At 37.9% G+C, this 23,997-nt stretch overlaps 1 protein-coding gene across 1 annotated transcript in view; it reads left to right on the top strand.

The window, feature by feature from the left end:
- Positions 1-23,364, top strand: part of DERA (deoxyribose-phosphate aldolase) — a 107,585-nt gene extending 84,221 nt beyond the window's left edge. Inside the window, exons 7-9 of the mRNA XM_063075956.1 lie at positions 18,427-18,539; positions 22,352-22,501; positions 22,808-23,364. Coding sequence (XP_062932026.1) covers positions 18,427-18,539; positions 22,352-22,501; positions 22,808-22,864 — 320 coding nt within the window. The 3' untranslated portion in view covers positions 22,865-23,364. The remainder of the gene's footprint in view (positions 1-18,426; positions 18,540-22,351; positions 22,502-22,807) is intronic.
- The last annotated feature ends 633 nt before the right edge of the window (positions 23,365-23,997 follow it).

The raw sequence follows: 23,997 nt of genomic DNA, 5'->3' as shown, positions 1-23,997 counted from the left end.
CCCTACAGAGTACAAATTAAATTTTGCTAAAAGACAGTTTCAAAGTTTAAAAGATTAAGTTTTCTGTCTTTTCATACAGTCTACTTCAAAACATTTACATTAGCCAGTTGACAGAATGAACTTGACAGCATGTGCCCTTGGATGGTTTGGAGTGCTATAAAATACTATTGGAATTGAAAAGGTTATTCCAAAGACCAGCTTGCCTCCAACCCAATGAATAAAGACAGGCTGTGTGTCTTGGAACTATTTTTACCTAAAATTGTGATTTCTAAATTGTGTTCTGTTTAAACATTATTCCAGTGAAAACTTCTCTGACGAAGGGGTCTCATGGTCATACAACTTGGGGAAACCCTGTGTAACATAGACCCCTGTAAGCCATCCACAGCGCATGTGCATTTAGAAAAGACCCTGAAAGTTTACAAAAGGGAAACTTGTACATTTTTGTTTAAGCCCATCAGAACAAGCTTATTTAAAGTATGACAAAGTTTTTCTCGTGTATCATTGTGAATATTCCACCAAAAAATAGAGTAAGTGAGTACTTATTAGGCTCTGTCAGGTCCTGTAGACATAGAAGGTTATGCTCTGGGGGAGTATACTTTTTTAAGCAGACAAGATGACAATGACCACCTAACTGTAGGAGCGTCAGCGTGCAGGTGTACGTGGTCCGATTTTGAAAACCTCCCCGGCAGTCTCTTTAAACACCACACCCTCCCATGCCTGTGGCTAATGTCTCGAATTCCACTGGTAGATCCTCACACTTTAGTTTAAGCCTGTTAAAATTTACATTTTTTTTTTTTTTTGAAGGAAGTAGTGTGTTCAGCAGATATGTAACATTGTGGAAAACTAGTCGTAGATGAGACCTAGATGTGGATTTTGTGGAAATAATCAATTTTTTTAAAAATCCATTGAATTGAGACCATAGGTTACAGTCCCTTTCTCACCCTGCCCCCCCCCCCCCGCCCCGTCCCCCCTATGAAATAAAGTTAGGACATTTGCCCAACCCAAATCAGAAACTCTTCAAGAAAGGACAGAATGTCTCTTTAGGCTGAAAACTTTTACCCATCGACGTATTTGTGTTAATATTCTGACTAAATAAATATTTGGGGGAAGAAAAGGAGAGCAGAAGAAATTTAATACAGATTGGCTCAGTTAAACTGACTAAAATGAAGATTAAAATCAGAAACACAAAACCAAAATTTTACCAGTTAGTTAGTGAGCAGCCCTAGTGTAGCCTGTGCTGGAGCTAAACTGCCCTCTCTCCATCCTCTGCTTCTCCCGCCCTGCCACTGAAGACAGAAACCTCACAGCCCTGCACACATGCTACGCCTTGTGCGTCCCCACAGGTCCCAGCGACCTGATCATATCCATGTGCTCCCCCCTCCTCTCCAGCACTTATGCACGTATCTGCCTCTTTCAGAAAGGAGCAGTGTCCAGTCAGGGACAGAGGCTTATTTATAGTTTCTGAGCACACAGCCTAGAACACAGAACTTATTCATAAATATCTCTGCGGGGACGGAATAGGTCAAGGAAAGGTCCTAAGAGTTGGGAGGTGTAAGCCTGTGCTGCCATCAAGGGTTTCTGGGGATTCCTTCTTGGCTACTTCAGCCTTAAAAATAAGCCTTCTGCCTGTGAGACTCCCAGACTTCCTCAGCAAGATAGTTCAGGAGGAGCCTGAGGAGTCATATCACTGCTTTATTTTTTAAGATTTGTCAGGTTATTTATAAAGCTCTTAGAAAAGTGCCTGGCACATGGTAAATGTTATATTAGTACTTATTAAAGAAAATAATGAAATAAAAACCCATTTTTTATACAAGTAGGCAGGTGCAGCTGTAGAAGCACTGAAGAATTTCGTTATGTTCATTATAGACCTTATTCTTTATTAAAGCCTGCCTCGTACTGAATTCACGTAGATTTTATAAGATTCATTAAGTTTGTACTATGCACAGGGCACTGTGCTAGCTCTGTGGCAGTGTAAAGACAGTGCATGCGGATGCCACGGTCCTCAAAGAGCATGCAGTTCACTGGGGTGGGGAACTAGGGGTGGCCAGAAAAATTTCTTAGCTCATTCAGGCCCAGTATCTTCTGCAAGTGGCCTTCTAAGAGTTGTGCTTTAGTTTTCCCCTCCATTTTCTACTATTGCTAGAGCTCCTTATATTCTCTGTTCATTGATAACAGTTCTTTTCTGCTCCTTCAGTAAGTTGTTCAGACAGATGCTGTATAGAGATACTTGAGTCTCTCAGATGGTTGCTGCTCCAACAGAAATCTTACAGCCCTGTGGCTTGTTACTTCTAGCTTTTCCTAGTAATTCTTAACAGCTTTCTCTGGTCCCCTTTCACTGCTACTTTTCCTTCTACTTTCTAGTCAGTCAGACTGTGACTTGTTCTGTCTGATTTACTGGTGTAGATGGAGTGGGGGGAGTTAGCGGTCTGGATAGGCATAGCTGATGGGGTCTTTGGGGTCTCAGCTAGGCGGAGCAGGGTGTATGTAGGAGGTGATAACTTTGTGTCTGTGGCTGCAGAGTGTGATGTCCGTGGGAAATTAACATGTAGTGTACCATTGGGTTTCTAGGTCAGCAGAGCAAAAGTCAACAGTTAGGACTGAGGGTGGCTGCAGATAGCACCGAACTTGACAACCGTGGCTGGTTTTTCTTGTATTCCAGGAAGCCTGGAGGGATAGCTAGTCACTGCTGGTGGTTTGTCATATCAGGATTGGTGCCTCTGTTATTCTCTAGGCATTTCCCTCACGGTTTTAAGACGGCTGCCACCACTCCAGTCATCATGTTTATATTTAAAACAGGAAGAACGCAATGACAGTGCCGTTTCCTATTGAAGAAAATCATTGAACTGAGCCAGGTAGGATTTTGACAGGGAGAGAATGGATGCAGAATACAAAGTTGATAAGGTAGAGGGTGTTTCTGTAAAACAATAACTGGTCTGATTTAGGAGGCAGAAGTGTATAGTGGGTAAAAGCCTGGGCTTTGAGTTTGAAAACCCTGGATTCACGTTCCATGCATAACGCTCATGAAGCTGTTGTCTTAGATGAGTTTTTCAGTCTCTATAAACCCCGGTTTCTTCATTGGTAAAGGGGGATAGTACCTGCCTTTTAAGGTATTGTGCAGATTGCATTAGTGTAGACATATACGTTAGTCCGTTTCTGTTGTTTATAACAAAATACTTGAAACTGGGTGACTTATAAAGAAAACAAAACTTATTGCTTACAGTTTCTGAGGCTGGGAAGTCCAAAGTCCATCTGGTGGTGGCAGCCGTGACCTAGGGATCTCACATTGCATGGTGGTTGGAACAGAGAGAACAGAGAGAGGGACAGACTCTTCATGCTCCCCTTTTAAAACCCTAAGAACCACGTCCTTGATCACCTTTTTTAATACATTCACTAGGATATGGTTCTACAACTCAATCACCTCTCCAAGGCTCCAACCTTCAACCATCATAACAGGATTTCCCGCCCTCTTAACAGTCACAGTGGGGGCCAAGTTTCTAATACATAAAACTTGGGGGACACAACTCAAGCTTCAATGAGCTTGGAGAGGGGGGACATAATTCAGTCCATATAAAGTGCTTTGGTGAGGCCAAGCACCTAGCAGTTCTCAGAAAAGGAGACCTATTCTATTACTACTACTCCTCCTCTTAAGGTTGTTTTTACACTGTTGTCATCATCATCAGAATTAACTAGAGTCTAAGACGCTTTGGTGTGAGTAGCAGAAGAGAGCAATTAAATACTAGGTTAAATTCAGATCCTAGAGAGTGCAAGTCCTAGGGTTTTATTCTTGAAGCGTTTTGTGATGAAAATGCTTGAAGATTTTTGTGATGAAAAATGCCACGATCAGACCAGTCTTATCTGTCCATTCCATATTATAACACCTTTGAGATCCTTATGTGTAAAATTTTTTGTGATCTTTAGTTTTCACATGTTAAATGTGAACAACCAGGCCAAGTCAACCCAGAAAACCTTCTCCCGAGTAAATTTATGATTTTTGTGACAAAAGTACAGGTGGCTGGATCTCCAGCATACATTGACACTGTTAACTGTTTGTAATCCAAATGCCTTTTTACTTTATAGGTTATCATGTGAGTCTCATTTCCCATTTTGGTAATAAATTTAAGAGCTGAAATTTTTCTTCACTAAGGTTATATATTTTTAAGTTCCCCATGTATTCACTTTGGATCTTGATATTTAATAACTCCCCTGAAATGCATGAGAGAAATTATATCTACAACACAGAGGACTCTAACATGTACTTTAGGGGGAGGAAATCAATTCAACACTCAAAGCAACCATACAGGTAGCATTCAAAACAATAAATATGTACCAAAATTTTACAACGCAGGTTTAAAAGGAAGGCAGGTAAAAAAAAATCTAAATTCCATAGTATACATGTTAAGAAACTATTTATATTTTATTTTATGCTGGGGGGACAGCTCCTAAAAACTAATGGCCTTTTAATCAAACCTATTAGTAATAGGAAGTTGTGTGAGACACACAGAAAACCTCTGTATTAAGTGTGCAGTGTAAGATATTTGTCTGAAATATGCATGATTACCATATGATTGTAGATAATTTCTATTTAAGAGTTTTAGAAAAGGAACCCATAGCTTCTCTGCTATGAAGGAAATATAGTGCATGAGCATATATATTCATGGCAAGGTAGTGCCTTGATAAAAGTGTGACATCAAGGGATATGGTAGATGATTTCTAGTTAATATGCATAATGGATCCAGCTTGCAGGCATGGTCAGTATAAATGCATGACTTTTGCAGGTCTAGGTCAGGACCATTCTTCCTGCCCATACTTCTTTTTCCTTCCCTTCTCCTCGCCTCATGTGTCTTCGGGAAGTTGTGAACTATTCTAACATCGCAGTGGTGCACAACATAACCACCTGGCAGAGGTTTATGGTGACCTTTTCTGATTGTACCCAGACCCACAGATGAGGTTTTCCAGGCTCGGTAGCTTTCTCCTTTGCAAGCATATACCTCTTTTGTTGAGGAATCAAGGTCTCTGGTGGGTGGCTGAGTGAAAAGGAGTAAAGATAAAAATGAAGACGTGACTAGTTGAGAAACAGAGACAGAATTTTAACTTGAAAATTGTTTGTGAACAGAAGGAGAGCAGCAGCATTGTCTCTGAGTGGTTGGTAAGTGGTAACTGCAGTAACCCAGGCGGCCACCCCAAGAGCTCTGCATGGTGAGTGCTTTGCGTTCAGAGCCCTTTCAAGGTTTACCCATCTATAGATCTGCTAATGGGAAGCATGTGAGTCTCCAGGTACAGTGAAACAATCACCTGGAGATAAAACTCCCCGCAGAAAAATTAACACAACTTCTTTTGTGAAAGACAGGTCACTGTAAAAAGTGACTCCCCATACTTATTATCAATTGTTGGAAAAAAAAAAAAGAAAAGATTTATGATGACATTGAAGTGTGATAATCTCAAATATGTTCTGCATTGTTTTTTAAAATCTTTGTGTTTAAAATTCATAGCACTTTCTAATCCTGATAAAGTAGCCTAATTTTCTAGCTTGCTTTGTTCAGTAAAATGTATTTCTAAATCCATTTTAAGCAGCTATTTCTTCAATCTGAGTAATTTTCTCTCAAGTTAATAGATTCCATACAAGCATACCTGACTTTTAATGTTAATATATACTATATATTCCAAACTTGGTAGTGACAATAGAAAGCACAATCAAAATGAAATTCAGTTGTTTAAAGCATATCTAGCCTGTTATTTTGTTAAAACGTTTCCTCATTTTACTCTTCTTTGCCAAAGTATAGTGATACCAAATCATATTTTATCTCAAATTGAGGTTCTATCTTCCTTTCCCCTCACAGCAAAAGTGAAGGAAAAAAAGGTGTTAAATATGGTTGTGTTATTTTAAGATAAGATGGCTTTAAAACTACCGTATCAATAGAGGATATTTGCCTAACATAGTTAATTGGAAAAGCATTTTGATTTTGAGGCATTTGGCATTGGTAATTTGATTTACAGATAAATGTTTTCATTTTATATTGAGTCTAAAACACATTAATATTTTATCCAAACTGTTACACCTGTATAATAATGCCTGTGGATATTTCTGGCATTTTCTTTTGATCATAGGATACTTGCCTAATTGCCATGAATCTTATTTTTTTCTTCTCAGCATTGCTACTAGCTCTCTGAAAAACAAAGGTAGCATGATGAAGACAGATAAAGATTTTTTTCTAGATTAGGTGGTCAGGCCAAGAGAAAACATGCATAACTTAACGTAACCGAGTTAGTGTTTCCTGTAATGGGGCAAAGTCCCATAAAGAAAAGCCTTGTCTTGTACACTGCAGTGTCCCGAGTTTCTAGAACAGTACTAGCACATAGCAGGTGCTCAATAAATACTACTTGAATGGATGTTGAAGGGTTGGGAAAGCGAGTGGTTGGGCTGAGCACAGAGATGTGAGCACAAGTCACACACAGTGATGAGTTTTTGAGTGTAGTTTTAGAGTTACTCCTGTGTATTTGAAAACTGAAAGCAAGGCCAGTTCCGAAACAGGATTAAGAGGCCAGCCAGCTGGGCAGTATCCCAGTGTGCTAATCTCTAAGAAGCACTGAAACCACTGAAAGTGTTTGTGACAGAGAAAATTGTATTTACTGGAATTCCTCTACTGTCAGTGACTGGGATTAGACATAAGGCATTCTACAGATATGCCCTCATGTTCCCTAAGCAGATATTCTCTGCTTTCAATGGAAGGTGGGTTGAGTTAATTACAGAGCTTTTTTGCTCAGTGAAGTGTTCAGATTTGAGAATAGAGTCAAATTGTTTGGACAAAAGAGAATAGCCAAGTGGTGTCACCTGGGAATCTTCCTATTCTATTCTACTCTACCTCTATGCAGAATTAAGTCTTTTTTCTCAATAAATTTTAATCCAGCATTTAAAGGATATTGGTCTAAAAGGGTATCAAATTGTTAGCCTCCACAGAGTGATTACATGTTTTGGTGTCTCATTGAAACCCTAGACCAGTACTGTTTAATAGAGATATGTAATTAAAATTTTTTAGTAACGGCATTAATCAAGTAAAAGGAACCAGGTGAAACAGTAATTATAATAATGTATTTTATTTAACCTAATAAATCCTCAGTATATCATTTCAGTGTATAATCAGTATAAAAATTACTGAGGTGTTTTACATGCTATTTTTTGGACTAAGTCTTCAAAACCCTGTGTGTATTTTACACTCAGCACATCTCAGTTTGGACTAACGCCATTTCAAGTGCTCAGTAGCCACTGACGGTGACTGACTACCGTACTGGACTCTGCAGCCCTAGAGTGTTCAGAGTAGAGTAAGTAACTCCTGGTGGGCATCGTGGGGGTGGTCCTAAAAGGCCTTTTAACCAAACCCTCTCTCTTTGGCCAGCGAGAAGTTCCCAGTGTTGGTACCACTCTTTAAAAATCTTTTTAAGGAACTATAATTATACGAAGATACTTCAAAAAATTCATGGAAAAATAGAATCAAGAGATAATACAAGTCTTTCCATGAACTTTCCAAAGACCCCTAGTAATGTGCTGAAATACTGTTCTTCAAAAGAAATGCTTTAGGTGGTTTAATGCTTGGATGTGACCAATGACTGGCTACGTTTTGAAGATTAGAGAGGCGGCCTGGATTATGGACGTTGTATTTGGGAGCTAATGGGGAACTATTTACAGAGAAGACTAGGAGCAGACTTAAAAGATGAGTTCAGGAAAAGAGTAAAGGTACAGATGATTATACACACTTGCCAGTTGTCAGCTATTTGATAATTTCATGTGGAGTTAGTTTTTCTAGGTAGTTTTTCTTTTTCTCCTCCCTTCTCCCTCATGAACTCACACCCTTTTGTTTTTCCTTTTAAAAATTGAGATATAACTCATACAATAAAGTTCACCCTTTAAAGTGTACACTTCAGGGGTTTTTAGCATCCTCACAAAATTGTGCAGCCGTCCCCACCATCTTATTCCAGAGCCTTTGGTTTTAGTTACAGATTTTGTAGGGTTCCCTTACCTGTACCTCTCTTTCCTGGACAGTCTTACTCAGAAGAAGGCAGGGGCAGGGGAGAGGTGAGAACTAAGAAATGAACCATCATTTTGGGGAGCCCATATTTGAACTGTTAACTCTGTGTAGATATTTGCAAACAGTCCTCAGGAAAACCGATACAATATTAGAAATTGGAGAAGGTAGGCACAGAGCTAGGTTTAGGAGACTTTTCGTTGTTTCCCAATTTGACTTTTGGTCTAGAATGCTGACCAAATGGCCTTATAAACTTTTGAATTAAGTAATCCTTTTCTTTTTCCAAATTTATAAAAAAAAAAAAAAAAAAGTACAGTCGTTTGAAAGATTAAACAGTTGAAACCCACTCTAAAATAGAAGTTGTCTGCATTGATTGGTATCTCATTTCCAGTATTACCACAGTTCTGAAATTAATTTCAAATAATGCTTTAAAAGTGAAAGGGAACTTCTGGCATAATGGGCACAACTCAAGGACTCTTATTTTTGTGTAAAGTGATTCTAACCACATATCTTTGAATGGATAGCATAACTGTTTAGAATGTTCTCCCAAGGACTTTATTATCAGTTACCAAAGATTATATAGACGGAGTTTCCTCCTTGTATTCCATTTCAATCATCCTGTTTTGCATTATGTTAAACGACCACATCTTTATTTTTGTTGAGAGGAAGGCATCTGCAAGGAATGTGGTTATCAAGAGCTAATCTTACCCTGGGGGGACTGGAGATATTTTCTAACCCTGACAGTGTAACTTGCTTTCTTTTTTTTCTTTTTTTTGGTGGCTGGCATGTACCGGGATCTGAACTCATGACCTTGGTGTATAAGGCTGCGCTCTAACCAACTGAGCAACCGGCCAGCCTGTGATTGCTTTCTGATTGCCATTATACTTGAGCACGGCTTTCTGCCTTAGTATTGTGATGGATTGGACCAGAAAGAACTATTCTTCCAGGGAGAAGTATTTCTGAAGAGTATCTCACTATTCAGATTGAAGGAAAGAAATGGAAAGAGCAGGTGTTTTTATTCTTTTGTTTTTCTTTCCTTCTTATGCTTTTCTTCTCTCTCTCTCGAAATCTATTTTCCCACTTTCTCACATGGGTGGCTATTATCCCTGGGTCATGTAAGCATGTCTTTGTGGAATGATTGTGGAATAATCCAGATTGAGTATTAGTACTATATTGATACCTCCATAGGGGCTTTCTGCCTCCGTCTTTCTTCTGGCCACTTTTTTAACCATACGCTGGTTCTTTATATCTCATCCCAAATTATTTTCAAACCTATGTTGAGCAAAAGAATACAATATCAAAGACTCTGTTTTAATTTGGGGTTCATATTTTTGTACACTCTGTTAAAAAGAAGTGTCCTATTGCTGACAATTGTGACAATTAGTGTTAGAATTACAATACAAAACTCCCTTGCTAACTTTAATCAGTAATTTCTCAGAGAGCAATAGAAAACATGGTGCTAATGAATAATGTGCCCAGAAGCTCTTATTATAGGGTTGGCATGAATTCCACTTAATGACAAGCTTTCTCAAGCAGCAGTTGATTTTAAATCCTATTTTTCATTAGTGAGGTATAAAATGTTAATAATACCTTCCATTGTGCTGTTCTTTTGTAGCATAGTAGCATATATCTTCCATGGTCACTGAGACTCTTTTTAAGATCCTACTAGTAATTTCCTATATCATAAATGAGATTTGTTCGGGAAATAAAAATGTATGTTTTCCCATTGTTAGCTATGTGTTTTTCTAATAATCACATCTGAAGCTTATTATGCAGTAATAGCCTTAAGATATTATTTTTTTAAATGTACTACTTTGGTCTTAATACTAGTTTTTAATCTCTTCTTGTTTCTATGAAGTCAGAATGAGATTTTCAAAATTGAATAATAATTTGATCCGTTAATCTTTTGAAGCTAGTAATTTTATTTTCCTCTCTTTGCAGTCTCTGAGGTTCGCAAATGAATAGAGCTTCATTACTGCAGTCTGCATTTAATAACCATTATCCATTATCTTGTAATTAAGACTCCCTGTAACGAATCATGAGGACAATGCAAAAATACATAGTACATTTCTTTAATGAACTGGAAAATGTTCATCTTGTTCTATTTAGTAATGAGTTGCTGAATAGTCATTAAATCCACTGGAGAATAGAGCTAGATGGATTTTGAAGACTGTCTTGAGTTTGTGGTTAATCTATTAGAATTAAAATTTCATCTTCTATTTTTATCAACAGCTGATTAGAAGTCATTCTGTTTGACCAAATTGATTAGAAGACCATATACAAGGGCAGCTGTTGTTTAATGAAAGTTTTTAATGAAACTGTACCATGGAGACTTGTAATTATAGGCCTTAGAAAAGCTTCGAGTTGCTTCAGACCACAAAAACAGTATCGTGCTAAAGATTTCAAATTAGGAAAATTAAAAAAAATACAATTTAATATAATACTATAAGTTTATTATTAATTTTAATTTCATCTAATCACCATTGAAAACTAATCTATTTAATGTGTTACTTTTGACTTTTTCAGGCCTTTCATCTCCTAGTTTAGTCATTCTGTTGAAATTTTGGGCACTGTTGAAAGAACATTTGTACAGATAGCTATTTTCATGGTGGGATATTCTCTCACAAAGTTTTTACCCTCACGTTGGATTTATGTGAGCTCTGAAGAGAATCTGTACTGCTCTGTGGTGTTAATAATTCAAAATGTAGCATTTATTTCTCTAAGGTAATTTTGTTTTAGCAGAAGGACAAAGGAAGCAATATTAAAATGAGAAGTAAAAACAAAAGTGTGTGCCTGCCTACTTAGTTCCATTGGAAAATCCATTGTTCTTTTGACAGTAGTAAAGTAATAATGTACTTTCTAAAATATTTTGTGTAGTTAAAGCTTATTACTGGATTCAAAAAAGTAGGCAGTGCCTACATGCCTGAACTATTTTTAATATCTTGTATGGTCTCTGACTCTCAATTGACCTTCCTCAACACATCCAAAACAGATGCTAAATTTAGTATCTTAAAACACTTTTCATGGGATCAGTCCTTGTGTTGCCTAAAGGACAGAGCACAAACAAAGTTTGCAGGTTTGAAGCCCTCTGTAATGTTTTCATAAAGGGTATTTGCAGTAAAACGTTCTAAAACATACATTCATACATCACACACACACCCACCACACACACACACACACACACACACACACACACACACACACACACACACACACACACACACACACACAGATTCCTTACATGTATCCATTTATTATTGTTTGCATGTGCCTTATACTTTCTATGCTTTTGGTGTTTCTTCTAATGGTGATGTTCTTCCATGTGCTCTCTCGTCTCTAAATTTTATCTGTCCTTCAAGGTCTGTAACAAATTCCACCTGTTCCATAAATCCTTGCAGAAGAATAGAGTGGAATGTCCTCAACTTAATAAAGAACATTTGCAAGCAAACCTCAGCTGACATACTTAGGAATGAGAAACTGGATGTTTTCCCCTAAGATCACTCTAAGAACAAGGTAACGATATTCTCTCTCTCAGTTACCACTTTCATTAAACATTGTTCTGGAGCTCCTAGCTAGTGTAATAAGACAAGAAATGGAAATAAAATGTATGCAGATTGGGAAGTATTGTAGGCTGATAATGGCTGCCAGAGACATGTCCACTTCCTAATCCCTGGAACCTGTGAATGTTACCTTATTTGGGAAAAGGGGTCATTGCTTAAATTAAGAATCTTTTGATGACGTGATTATTCTGGATTATCCAGATAAGACCCTAAATGCCATCACAAGTGTCCCTACAGGATAGACAGGGAGATTAGACACACACAGGAGAGAAGGCTGTGTGAAGATGGAGGCAGAAATTCTAGAGTCTCCACAGGGAATGTGGCTCTGCTGACACCTTGATTTCAGACTTCCAGCCTCCAGAAATGTGAGATAATACATTTCTGTTGTTTTGAGCCACTAAGTTTGTGATGATTTGTTACAATAACCGTAAGAAATTAAAACAGAAAGAAGCATATAAAACTGTCTTTGTTTTCAGATGACATGATTATCTATGTAGAAAATACCCCAAAATCAACAAACTACTGAAACTGCTAAGTGAGTTTACCAAGGTTGAATGATACAAGGTTAATAAACAAAATTCAGTTGCTTTCTTATCTACCAGCAATGAACAATTGAATTTGAAATTTAGAAAACTACCATATACAAAAGCACTCCTCAAATGGAACACTTAGGTATAAACATAAAAATATGTACAGGAGCTATATACGCACCTATTAGATTTTCTGAAATCCCCAAAGTGGCAACACCAATTGCTGGTGAAGAGGTAGAGAAACATTCAGAACTCTTATTCATTGCTGTTGGAAATGGAAAATTACCATTTTGGGAAGACAGCCACTTTGGAAGATAGTTTGCCAGTTTGTTACAAAGCTAAACAAAATTTTACCATACACTCTAGTAGTCGCCCTCCCAATATTTACTCAACTGATTTAAAAACTTATGTCCACACAAAAACCAGCGCATGAATGTTTAATAGCATCTTTATTCATAATTACCCCAAACTGGAAGCAACCAATGTGTGTTTTAATAGGGGAATATATAAGCAAATTGTGGTACTTTCATACAATGGAATAGTATTCAATAATAAGAAATGATCAAGCCATGACAAGACATGGGTGAACCTGAAATGCATATCACTAAATGAAAGAAACTGTCTGAAAAGGCTGTATGGTTCCAATTGTGTGACATTCTGGAAAAGGCAAAACTATTCAGATAATAAAAAATCAGGAGAAGGGAGAGGTGAATATATGAGACACGGGATTTTTTAGGGTGGTGAAAGTGTTCTGCATGATACTGTAGTGACGGATACATGACTATGCATTTGTCCAAACCGTACGATGTTAACAATGAGTGAACCTTAATGGATACAAATGGAAAAAAATAATTAAGAGGTTGGGGGATCCCAGGATAGACTGCAGACTGTGACCAAAGAATCTGTGTATTACAAATGTATGGCACGGACTCACTGAAAGGGGTGGGGGGAAAAGATGCTGACTAGTAACTTTATAAATGAGTGGAGCCTGTAAAACTAAAGGAAAATGAAACTGCACATTAGCACTGTACTGTTGTGATGAAGTTTTTCCCATGATGGTATGGTTACCGATCCTGATAACACTATATATGGATACTGGACATGAGCAGTTAATAAATGGATAGCAGATAGTGGGTGCTAGGTTTTTCACTGTTGGAGTAGAGGTTTACAGATAAGCAAGGAAAAGAGGCTAGAATGATCTATGTGGTTATGGATCAGTATAACTCACATTTACTTTAATGCAGATATAGATGATTACATATGCACTATTTATATATTCTGTGTATGTAAATAGGTTGGTATACACAAATATATGTTGCATTAGTCCATTTTGTGTTGCTATAACAGAATACCTGAAATTGTGTAATTTATAAAGAAAAGAGGTTTATTTGGCTCACAATTCTGGGACAGCTGCGTCTGGTACAGGCCTCAGGCTGCTTCTACTCATGGAAGAAATCTGCAGGCAGCTGGTGGGTATAAGTAGATCACATGGCAAGAGGAAGCAGAAGAGAGGGAGGGGAGGTGCCAGGGTCTTTTAAACAACCAGCTCTCGTGGGAACTAATGGAGAACTCACTCACTACCCCTAGCCCCCAGGGAGAGTATTAATCCATTCCTGAAGAATCTGCCCCCATGACTTATACAGCTCCCAACACTGCCACACTGGGGATCAGATTTCCACATGAGTTTTAGGGGGACAATAACATCCAAACTCTACCATATGTCCTTCTCAGTCAGCTCGGAGAGCCTAAAAGCAAGAACACTGCAGTAGCAATGAGCACACCTAGCTCCCAAATCGTGTTTTCTAATACCATTCTCCAATAAATGGAACTAGGGCTTCCTGGAGAAATGGCTTATTCTGGCACTGGGGCAGAAAATATACCAGATGAGCCTGAAACATCTTGTAGTACTAGAAAGAAAGTGTTTAAAAAATGAGAAAATCCACACGATGCCAAGAGATACAGAAAGCAACTAAAAGAGCTCCTAGTAGCCAAAGCTAGAACCATTTGAACAACAAAATAAATGAGGTATTATTGGATTGTAAACCCAAGTAGAAAATAAATATCTCCAAGTTCATACTAGTATAAATAAATTACTGTAAATTAAAAAATAGAGAAAAGACAGGTAAGTTTTGTAATTATTTCCCCCTCAAAGTGGTGGATTGTAATTGCCCACTCCTTTGGTGTGGCATACACACAATGACTTATTTCCAAAGAGTACAGTATGGAAAGTGGAAAAAAAAGGTTAACTTTACAGTGGAGAAACCCCCTCAGCCAAGTGCTGAAGGTCCACATCGATAATGGTAAATCTTGTTGATAGTATTTTCTCATGATATGATGTGATGGCAATGGTACTTTACCTCAATGATCTTCTTACCCAAACCCATGACTCCAGTCTCATCATGAGAAAAACATTAGACAAATTCCAGCTGAGGGACATTCTACAAAATACCTGACCGGTACTTTCAAAACTCTCAAGATCATCAAAATAAGGAAAATCTAAGGAACTGTCACAGCCAGGAGGAATCTATGGAGACATGATAAATGTCGTGTCCTGGATGGGATTGGATACTGAGTAAAACTAAGTAAATCTAAATAAGTATGGACTTTGGTTAATAATAATATATCAGCCTTATTCCTTAAGTGTAACAAATGTGCCATACTTATTTAAGATGGTAAGAATAGGGGAAACTGGGTGTGGGGTATATGGATACCCTGTACTATCTTTGTAATTTTTCTGTAAACCTAAATCTTTTCTAAAATTAAAAGTTTATTTACGGGCCGAGCCCATGGCGCACTCGGGAGAGTGCGGCGCTGGGAGCGCAGCGGCTCTCCTGCCGCGGGTTTGGATCCTGTATAGGGATGGCTGGTGCACTCACTGGCTGAGCGCGGTGCGGATGACACCAAGCCAAGGGTTGCAATCCCCTTACCAGTCACAAAAAAGACCAAAATAAAAAAAAGTTTATTTACAAATAAGTAAATAAAACAATATTTTGTTGTGAGTCACCTGCACAGTTTTGTTATGGGACTGGGATGAAACATAAAATTGTTTTTCCTTCCTCTTTAGTAAGAAGTAGAAAATATTGTAGTTTGTTGTTTTTTTGGTAGCATGACCACCCATCCACCCCAAAATTTGTTTGCTGAGCTTCTTCTGTGTGTCATTTGCTGGGGACGCAGGACAAACTGCGTATACAGGAAAGATATAGCATCTGTGTCCCCCTCCCCCAAATGTGCTTACAATACAGTCAACAGAGGGGGAGAGACAAGTAAATAAATAATGCGTGGGCCAGTGTTCTTACTCCTGGGCCATTGTTGGTACTAGGGCAGATGTTCTGCTTTGCTCCTCCCAGATACATTAGAAAGAGTCTCCACTCTTACCCTGCCTCCAAACTCCTCTTCCAAAGGTGTTTGGCTCTTTTGATTAACTTTAAGTAGTGTGCTTTTTAAGTAACTATGCCTTATTTTTAGTCTTCCAAATGTGGCCTTGGTCTTTTCTTTTAATAATCTTCTCTTTCAAGACGCTTAAAAACATTTACATGATGTTCATTGCTGTACCCAAAAAGCTTGTGGTGAATCAAAAGATAATGTCATTTATTAGGAAAATATATCTTGGTCTTATTGTGAATTCTTTTAGATTGCTTCCCTCACCTTCTTACATCTGTGTGGAGCTTTTAATCTCTATTGTTTGTCCTGTTGCTGATGTTGTATGGGCCGGGTATCAATCCTGTTGTCCATTCATTTATTCATTTATTAATGAACTTAGCATATGACTGTTTAAGGCCTTTGCACTTTTTCCTTTTTTTTCTTTTTCTTTTTTTTAAATTTTAACTTCTCAATATACATTGTAGTCAATTTTTATGACCCTTAACCCCCTCCCTCTCTCCCCTGACCCCTACATCATATCTGTTCACTTGTCTTAAAAAGTTCAAGGAATTGTTGTGATTGTTTTGTCTTCTTCCCCTCCCCCACCCTTGTTTGTTTGTATTTGTTTATTTATTTATTTTTAGCTCCCACAAATAAGTGAGAACATGTGGTATTTCTCTCTCTGTGCCTGACTTGTTTCACTTAATATAATTTTCTCTAAGTCCATCCATGTCGTTGCAAATGGTAGTATTTCATTCTTTTTTATAGCAGAGTAGAATTCCATTCTGTAGATGTACCACAATTTCCTTATCCACTCATCAGATGATGGACATCTGGGCTGGTTCCAGCTCTTGGCTATTGTATAGAGAGCTGCAATAAACATTGGACTACAGGTATCCCTTCAACCTGATGATTTCCATTCCTCTGGGTATATTCCCAGCAGTGGGATAGCTGGGTCATATGGTAGATCTATCTGTAATTGTTTGAGGAACCTCCATACCATTTTCCATAGAGGCTGCATCATTTTGCAGTCCTACCAACAATGTATGATAGTTCCTTTTTCTCTGCAACCTCTCCAGCACTTATCATTCTCAGTCTTTTGGATATTAGCCATCCTGACTGGAGCGAGATGGTATCTTAAAGTGGTCTTGATTTGCATTTCCCAGATGCTGAATGATGTTGAGCATTTTTTCATGTGTCTGTTGGCCATTTGTATATCTTCCTTTGAGAAATGCCTATTTAGCTCCTTTGCCCATTTTTTAATTGGGTTGTTTTTTTGCTGTAAAGTTGTTTGAGTTCCTTGTATATTCTGGATCCTTTGTCTGATGTATATTTTGCAAATATTTTCTCCCACTCTATTGGTTGTCTTTTCACTCTATTGATTATTTCTTTTGCTGTGCAGAAGCTTTTTAGTTTGATATAATCCCATTTGTTTATTTTACCTTTAGTTGCCTATGCTTTTGGGGTCCTATTCATGAAGTCTATACCCACTCCTACTTCCTGGAGTGTTTCCCTTATGTTTTCTTTAAGCAGTTTTATTGTTTCAGGAGGTATGTTTAATTCTTTAATCCATTTTGAGTTGATTTTGATATATAGTGAGAGGTACAGGCCTAGTTTCATTCTTCTACATATGAATATGCAGTTTTCCCACCACCATTTGTTGAAGAGGCAGTCTCTTCCCTAGTGTGTGGGCTTGCTGCCCTTGTCAAAGATCAGATGGCTGTAGGTGTATGGGTTGATCTCTGGGTTCTCTATTCTATTCCATTGATCTGTGTGTCTGTTTTTGTGCCTATACCATGCTGTTTTGGTTATTATAGCTTTGTAATATAGTTTAAAGTCAGGTAGTGTTATGCCTCCAGCTTAATTTTTTTTTGCTCAGGATTGCTTTGGTTATGTATGTTCTTTTGTTATTCCATATAAATGTCTGGATAGTTTTTTCCATTTCTGAGAAAAATGTCATTGGAATTTTGATGGGGATTGCATTGAATCTGTAGATCAGTTTGGGTAATATGGATATTTTCACAATGTTAATTCTTCCAATCCAAGAACATGGGATATCTTTCCATCTTCTCGTGTCCTCTTTAATTTCTCTCAACAGTGGTTTGTAGTTCTCTTCGTAGAATTTTTCACATCCTTGGTCAGCATTATTCCAGAATAGCAAGTTACTTCATGTTTCTGTGCCTCAATTTTCTCTTTAGAAATGAAGGTCACATTGGTACTTAGCTCATACAGTTGTTACAAGGATTGACTGAGTTCATACTTGTAAAGCACCTAGATTTGTAATATATGACTCACAGCATTCAATGAATCTTTATTTTCATTTCTTTGTCTCCTCGTGCTGTTCTGTTAAACTACATTAATATGAGTAAGTTTAAGATACATTTGAGAGAAGGAAGTTGTTTAAAATATTTGCAAAGTATGAGAATAGCATGGTGTTTTTCATAAAAATCCTAATCTGGTTGGAAAACTTAGTGCTGTGATTAATGAACAATTGTAATAGATATCAGCTAATGGTGAGTATTGTCGTGTGTCACAACTGTACTGTGTCCTTTCTACTGAGTAAGAGAAACCGAAGGAACAGTGAGTAGGCACTCTAGCTTTGTAGTAAAGTGTCATGGTATTAAGCACAGGACATAAAATTGTTTTTTTTCATCTCTGCTATGCATTAAATAAATCAACTTGATTTTAATTGGTGGTGTGGAGATATGGAGGCAGGAGTACCAGAGGTTAGTGAGAATCTGTTTGGTGACCAATTTAATTCATCTGATGGTGAGGGGGGAAGAAAGTATAGACAACTATTTTAAAGGGAGATTTTGGTTTTAATTGTTCAAATAATTAATGAAATATAAAGTTATGTTCCTCAGGAAAACAGTTTACACACCTCATTTCTTCCACTGCCTCAAAAGTGTAAACAATAAGTTTTTAATTAACATGTAGTTTTTCTTTCCTTTGTTTTAGGATCAGATTTTATTAAGACCTCTACTGGAAAAGAAACAGTAAATGCCACTTTCCCGGTAGCTATAGTAATGTTACGGGCCATTAGAGATTTCTTCTGGAAAACTGGAAACAAGGTATATTATTGCCAGCAAATCTTTCATCAGAGTAAAGATAATGTTATTTATAATACTAGTTCCAGCCGCGATAACTGTCTTTATATGCAGAAGGTGTGAATGAGTTACCTTTATTAAGATAAATGTTTAATTTACCTTTCATTACAAAAGAACACATTCGTGGAGAAAAATGTGCTATTAGCAGAAAGTGAGGGTGAGTGTGGGAATGAGTGTGTGATCAAGATGTAAACTCACTGTGTCCTTTTATTAACCGAAGACAATTTTATCACTGACAAGAGATTCCTAAATGGGTTCTTTAACGAACTAATTCTGCTGCAACACAGAGGCTTTCTGGCGAGGCGTTGGCCAGCAAAAACAGGTTAATGCAGAAATTAAACTTCCTCGAGGAATGGAAGGAATTGCAGAGTAACATTTATTGAATGATAAGCTGTGGTGGTGATATGAAAAGTATGCAATATAATGGGAAATAATCTTTTCCTGTCATTATTGAAGGACACACATAAATTGGTTTTTCTGTTGGGAAACCCCCGGTCCAGAAAAACTTATTACTTTTAATAATATGAGGTGAAGAGAAAATTCTCGAGGAGATGAACTTATTAAACAAAATAATGAAATGCTGTGAAACAGCAGGGAAAAGGTAGCTAGACGTTATATAGCTCTTGAATTAAATATCCATTTTTGCGTTTTATGGCAGTGGATGTGCTCTTTGGAAGACTGTTAAGTTGAGGAGGGTATATGCTAGCTTTTGTCAGCTTTTCGAAAAATAATACATATTTTTTGAAACATACAAAATTAAAAAGGAAAATGTGTATGAGGTGTTTTTTAAAAATGAGTTTGGGTTTTTCCTTTTTTGCTTCAAGTAGCTTGTTTAGTTGCAAATTCTCTGAAAGGATTTTTTTACATAACTGGAGAGAAAGGGTGTGTGTGTGTGTGTGTGTGTGTGTGTGTGTGTGTGTGTGTGTGTGTGTGTGTGTGTGTGTGTGTGTGTGTGTGTGTGTGTGTGTGTGTGTGTGTGTGTGTGTGTGTGTGTGTGTGTGTGTGTGTGTGTGTGTGTGTGTGTGTGTGTTGAGACTCTTCTCTTGATTTCTGCTGAACAGAAACCCAAATCCTTTGCCAACTGGAGGTGATGACTTTATATGTCACTGTAGCTTCCGTTTATTTTGGAATAGGACAATTTTTTTTTTAGGATGAACTGGTTTTTAAGAAGAAATAAACTCTGTCCAGAGTTTTCTCCCTCAGAATAACTTCACGTCTTGAGTACAAATAGGGTAAATATCTGTTGTGACCTCCATGTGAAAGCTGACCCATCTTGAGTAACCTCTACTTTGACAGCCTTTCTGCAATGATCGAAATAAGTTAAAAAAAAATTTTTTTTAAAGAAAAGTTGTAAAAATGAGAGCAATGATCCAAATAAGTTAAAAAAAATTATTTTAAAAACAGTCGTAAAAATGAGAAATGCATCTTTGGTTTTCTCAGTTGAGACCACATCCGCTCGCGAGACCAGTGGTCTCGTTCTCATCCAAAGAACATCAAAATTAGATGGGAAGCCTGAGCCCCTGTCCCTGGCAGTTCTGGATCTGGGGTCATCCTCAGGCATCCATTTCCATAAGCCTATTGTCAGGGTTAAAACTCGCCTTTGGGGACCCAATCCTGTTCTCAACAAACATTTATTGAGTTGTTAACCATGTGCCACGGTAGCCTATGTTAAATGCTAAGAACACAAAAACAAACAAGTCGCTTCCCAGGAAAGCTCTTGGACAACAAGCAAAGAATTACAGTGAAAGTTTTAAGTGCTCAGTGTTCTGACCAGAGTACAGAGGGAGGGACCCTTTGCTGTCTTTCAGTCCTTCCTTTTTAATTGTATTGATTCTTTCCTTACACAGCTAATGACAAAGTCGATCCTAGTTTTATTAAGAAAAGGACAAGTACATGTCAAATTGTATTCATTTAATCATGTTTGATTTCAAACAAGGAGGATCTGTGAATATATTTGCAAATCAGGTATAGCCTTCTGGGTTGTTGACAAGTTGCCTGGGTAGCCCTTAGACTGTAAAGTTTCTACATCATTGATTGAAGGAATGTTTTAAAATGTGATAGTCCGCCTTCTAGACCATAATTAGTCTCACTCCTGAGAAGCAGAGGTTTAATATTTCATAACTGATTTCATTGCAGATTTATGTTTTCCATATTCTCTCCCTTAAAAAAAACCAAAATGAAAGAATAAACTAATGCCAGAACCTCTCTTTGGAAACATTGCCAAACAAACTTGCTGACAGACACTAAAAATCTATATGAAGATCTATATGAAGCACTGAATAATTGACAGAAAAGCCCCTTTAATTAACATGTATGCTAATATCAGCTGATTGATTTTTTTTGCCCTCTTCTCAACAAATAACCCCATCCTACTTTCCTGCGTATTTGCTCCCCTCCACCCTTACAGAGTCATGGCTTGGACTCCAGAGTAATAGCAGATGTGGTTAGAATCCCTGCACTGCTACTGCTTAGCTGTGTGACGTGGGATTGGGAGACTTTTACTGATCCTCCCTTTGAGAACTGATGAGGGTCCAAAATGAAACAGAAGGGAGAGTAGAGAGGAAGGTGTGCAGATGGGAAGTACAGAAATTGAGGAGGTGGGATTGGCAGGACTTGATATGGATTGACTGTGGTGTGGCTAGGGAATGGCAGAGTTCAGGTTAGCTGTGAGGTTTCCTGCTTGGGTTGATAATAGCACCATTATTTTATTGTGTCTCTAGCATTCTGTTAACAGTCACCTTTGCTGGTGCTACCTGTCAGACCAACAGCTCTGAGTGATAAGATGTGAGCACTTTAGTACTTGGGATATGGGGTGGTGTGACTGCTCCCATCTGGAGATTTCTGCACTGGATAGCTAAGTTCCCAAAACAAGTAAATCCAGATAATCTGGGTTTTACTGTATATGAGACATATTTTCCTTTCCTAATGGATTCGGGAACATCATTTATAAACATCAGATATTGGCTGAATTGGGCTGTTTTGTGGTCATCCCTTAAAGACTGCTGAAGTATGAAGTACCCTCTATGGTGTCTTTTTCTACTGTGCTGATGTAACTGGTCTGCCTGCTTGATAGGACACTATGTACCTACAATTTGCAGAAAAGTCCCTGCAGTTAAGTTGGTTAAAACAACTGTCAACTCTCCTTGCCATATTGCTGCCAGTTTGGTTAGGGTGACCTTGCAGCCTCCCTGATTCTGTCCTCTTATTTTAAATTCACATTTATTTCTTTTGAAGGCTGAAAGGTGACTATACAGACTTATTTGTAGAAACATAGCGTGAGTGGGCTTTTGTGATATGTTTTCCTATTAGCACCGTATTGTTTATCCCAGGTACACAGCTACAGTCTAGATGGTTGAGGCTTATGACTTTCCAGTAAGTGAAATGTGAATGAGGGTTATTAATCCTCATTAGTGTTTCCCCAGAAACAGAGACATTCTTCCAAAAATCTTGGCAAAGTTATTTTGTAGTGTGAATGGGCATGAGTCAGTGACCAAAGCTCTTGCTGGACGGAGTGAAAAAGACTTTAGGAAAAAGAAAAGAGAAGAATCTGTATAAACAGGGCCGAGCCTGTGGCGCACTCGGGAGAGTGCGGTGCTGGGAGCGCAGCGACACTCCCGCCGCGGGTTCGGATCCTATATAGGAATGGCCGGTGCACTCACTGGCTGAGTACCGGTCACGAAAAAAGACAAAAAAAAAAAAAAAGAATCTGTATAAACACAGTGCCATTTTTTAAAGCAACCCAGTAACATTGTTCTATTTCTGCCTTTCCTTTCCAGATAGGCTTTAAACCAGCAGGAGGCATCCGCAGTGCGAAGGATTCCCTCGCGTGGCTCTCTCTTGTAAAGGAGGAGCTGGGAGATGAGTGGCTGAAGCCAGAGCTCTTTCGAATAGGTGCCAGCACTCTGCTCTCAGACATTGAGAGGCAGGTGAGTAACAATCCATCGTCCCTGGAACAAATCGACAAGTGTTTTGGAGAAAGAAATTAAAAAGTCAAGTCTAGATCTAGAGATGAAATCTCATCTGATTTACTTCATCATACCCAAACCTCTACTTTTTTCTACGCAGCCCTCCAGCTGAAGTAGGTTGAGTGGAGATGCTGCTGTAGCACATAATAGAGGCTTTATAATGAAATGTTAATTAAAACTAGTAATTATTATGTCATAGTAGAATTATTAACTGATATGTATGATTATGTAATAATTATTCATTGTAAACTCTGGTTTTCCTCACAGATTTACCATCATGTGACTGGAAGATATGCAGCTTATCATGATCTTCCAATGTCTTAAATCAGCAACCAGTTCCAGAAAAATTCTTTATCACAGTGTTTAAAAATTATTTTTTTACATAATTGGTAAAATCATTTAATTAAAAAATAGGGGACTGGGTAGCTGACTTCTTTCCCTTAAAATTTCCACTGAACTTAAATAATGAAAGAATAAACTAATCCACATGTCGTACCCATTTCAGACATATCTGAAATGGTCTTAATTACTAGAAGATCTGCACTATTAATTTTGTGAAAGTTTTCTCCTAAAAACTCTTGAGTAAAATGTTAATGATAGCTTCGATAACATCAAATATTAAGGGGGAAAAAAATGTTAAACTGGCCAAGAAGCACACAATAGCAAAAGGAAATGCAGCGTACCTGAGCTGCCGCAGTAATAACTTAAGACGTCACTGATTTGGCACTAATTTCCCACCATGAAAACCTGTCTTTAATTTTTGCAGTGGATATGCTATTTTATTAACTGTTTTGCTAATAAACTTTCTGGCATTGTTATATGAAACTATGAACATCATTGAATTTTTTAAATAAAAAAAGTCCCTGGGGTTGTTTATTAAAATAATAAAACACTTTTTTGTGTGTGTCTTTTTGTGACCGGCTGCACCGCGCTCAGCCAGTGAGCGCACCGGCCATCCTTATATAGGATCCGAACCCGCGGTGGGAGCACTGCCGCGCTCCCACCCTCTCCCGAGTGCGCCACGGGGTCGGCCCTAAAAAAATACTTTAAATTGTAACAGTAGACATTGAAAAATTAGTCCATTAAACATATAAAGAGGTTTTATCAATGACCTTCTGAATCTCTCTAGTAGATTCCTTGGGTATATATCTCAGATAAAGCACTGTAGTACATTATTAATGAATATAACTTACGTGTATATTCTGAAACTTAAGGTTTTCTAGTAGAGTGAATGGGGAAAAACAGCAAATACTACCGTAGCACTTACTGTGTGCTAAGCCCTTTACATATATCAATTTATTTTATTCTTATTTAATCTCTATAATAGTAAAGTGAGTACAGTAAGGTTTTTAATCCTCACAACAGTAAGTACTGTTATTATCATCCTTTTACACAGATGAGGGACTGAGGAAAAGAATTTAAGCAACTTGCCAAAGGATGCTCAAAGGGGCAGAGTC

Source organism: Cynocephalus volans, chromosome 12, assembly GCF_027409185.1.
Source record: "Cynocephalus volans isolate mCynVol1 chromosome 12, mCynVol1.pri, whole genome shotgun sequence".
Taxonomy (NCBI): Eukaryota; Metazoa; Chordata; class Mammalia; order Dermoptera; family Cynocephalidae; genus Cynocephalus; species Cynocephalus volans.
This window is presented reverse-complemented; position numbering and strand designations above follow the sequence as displayed.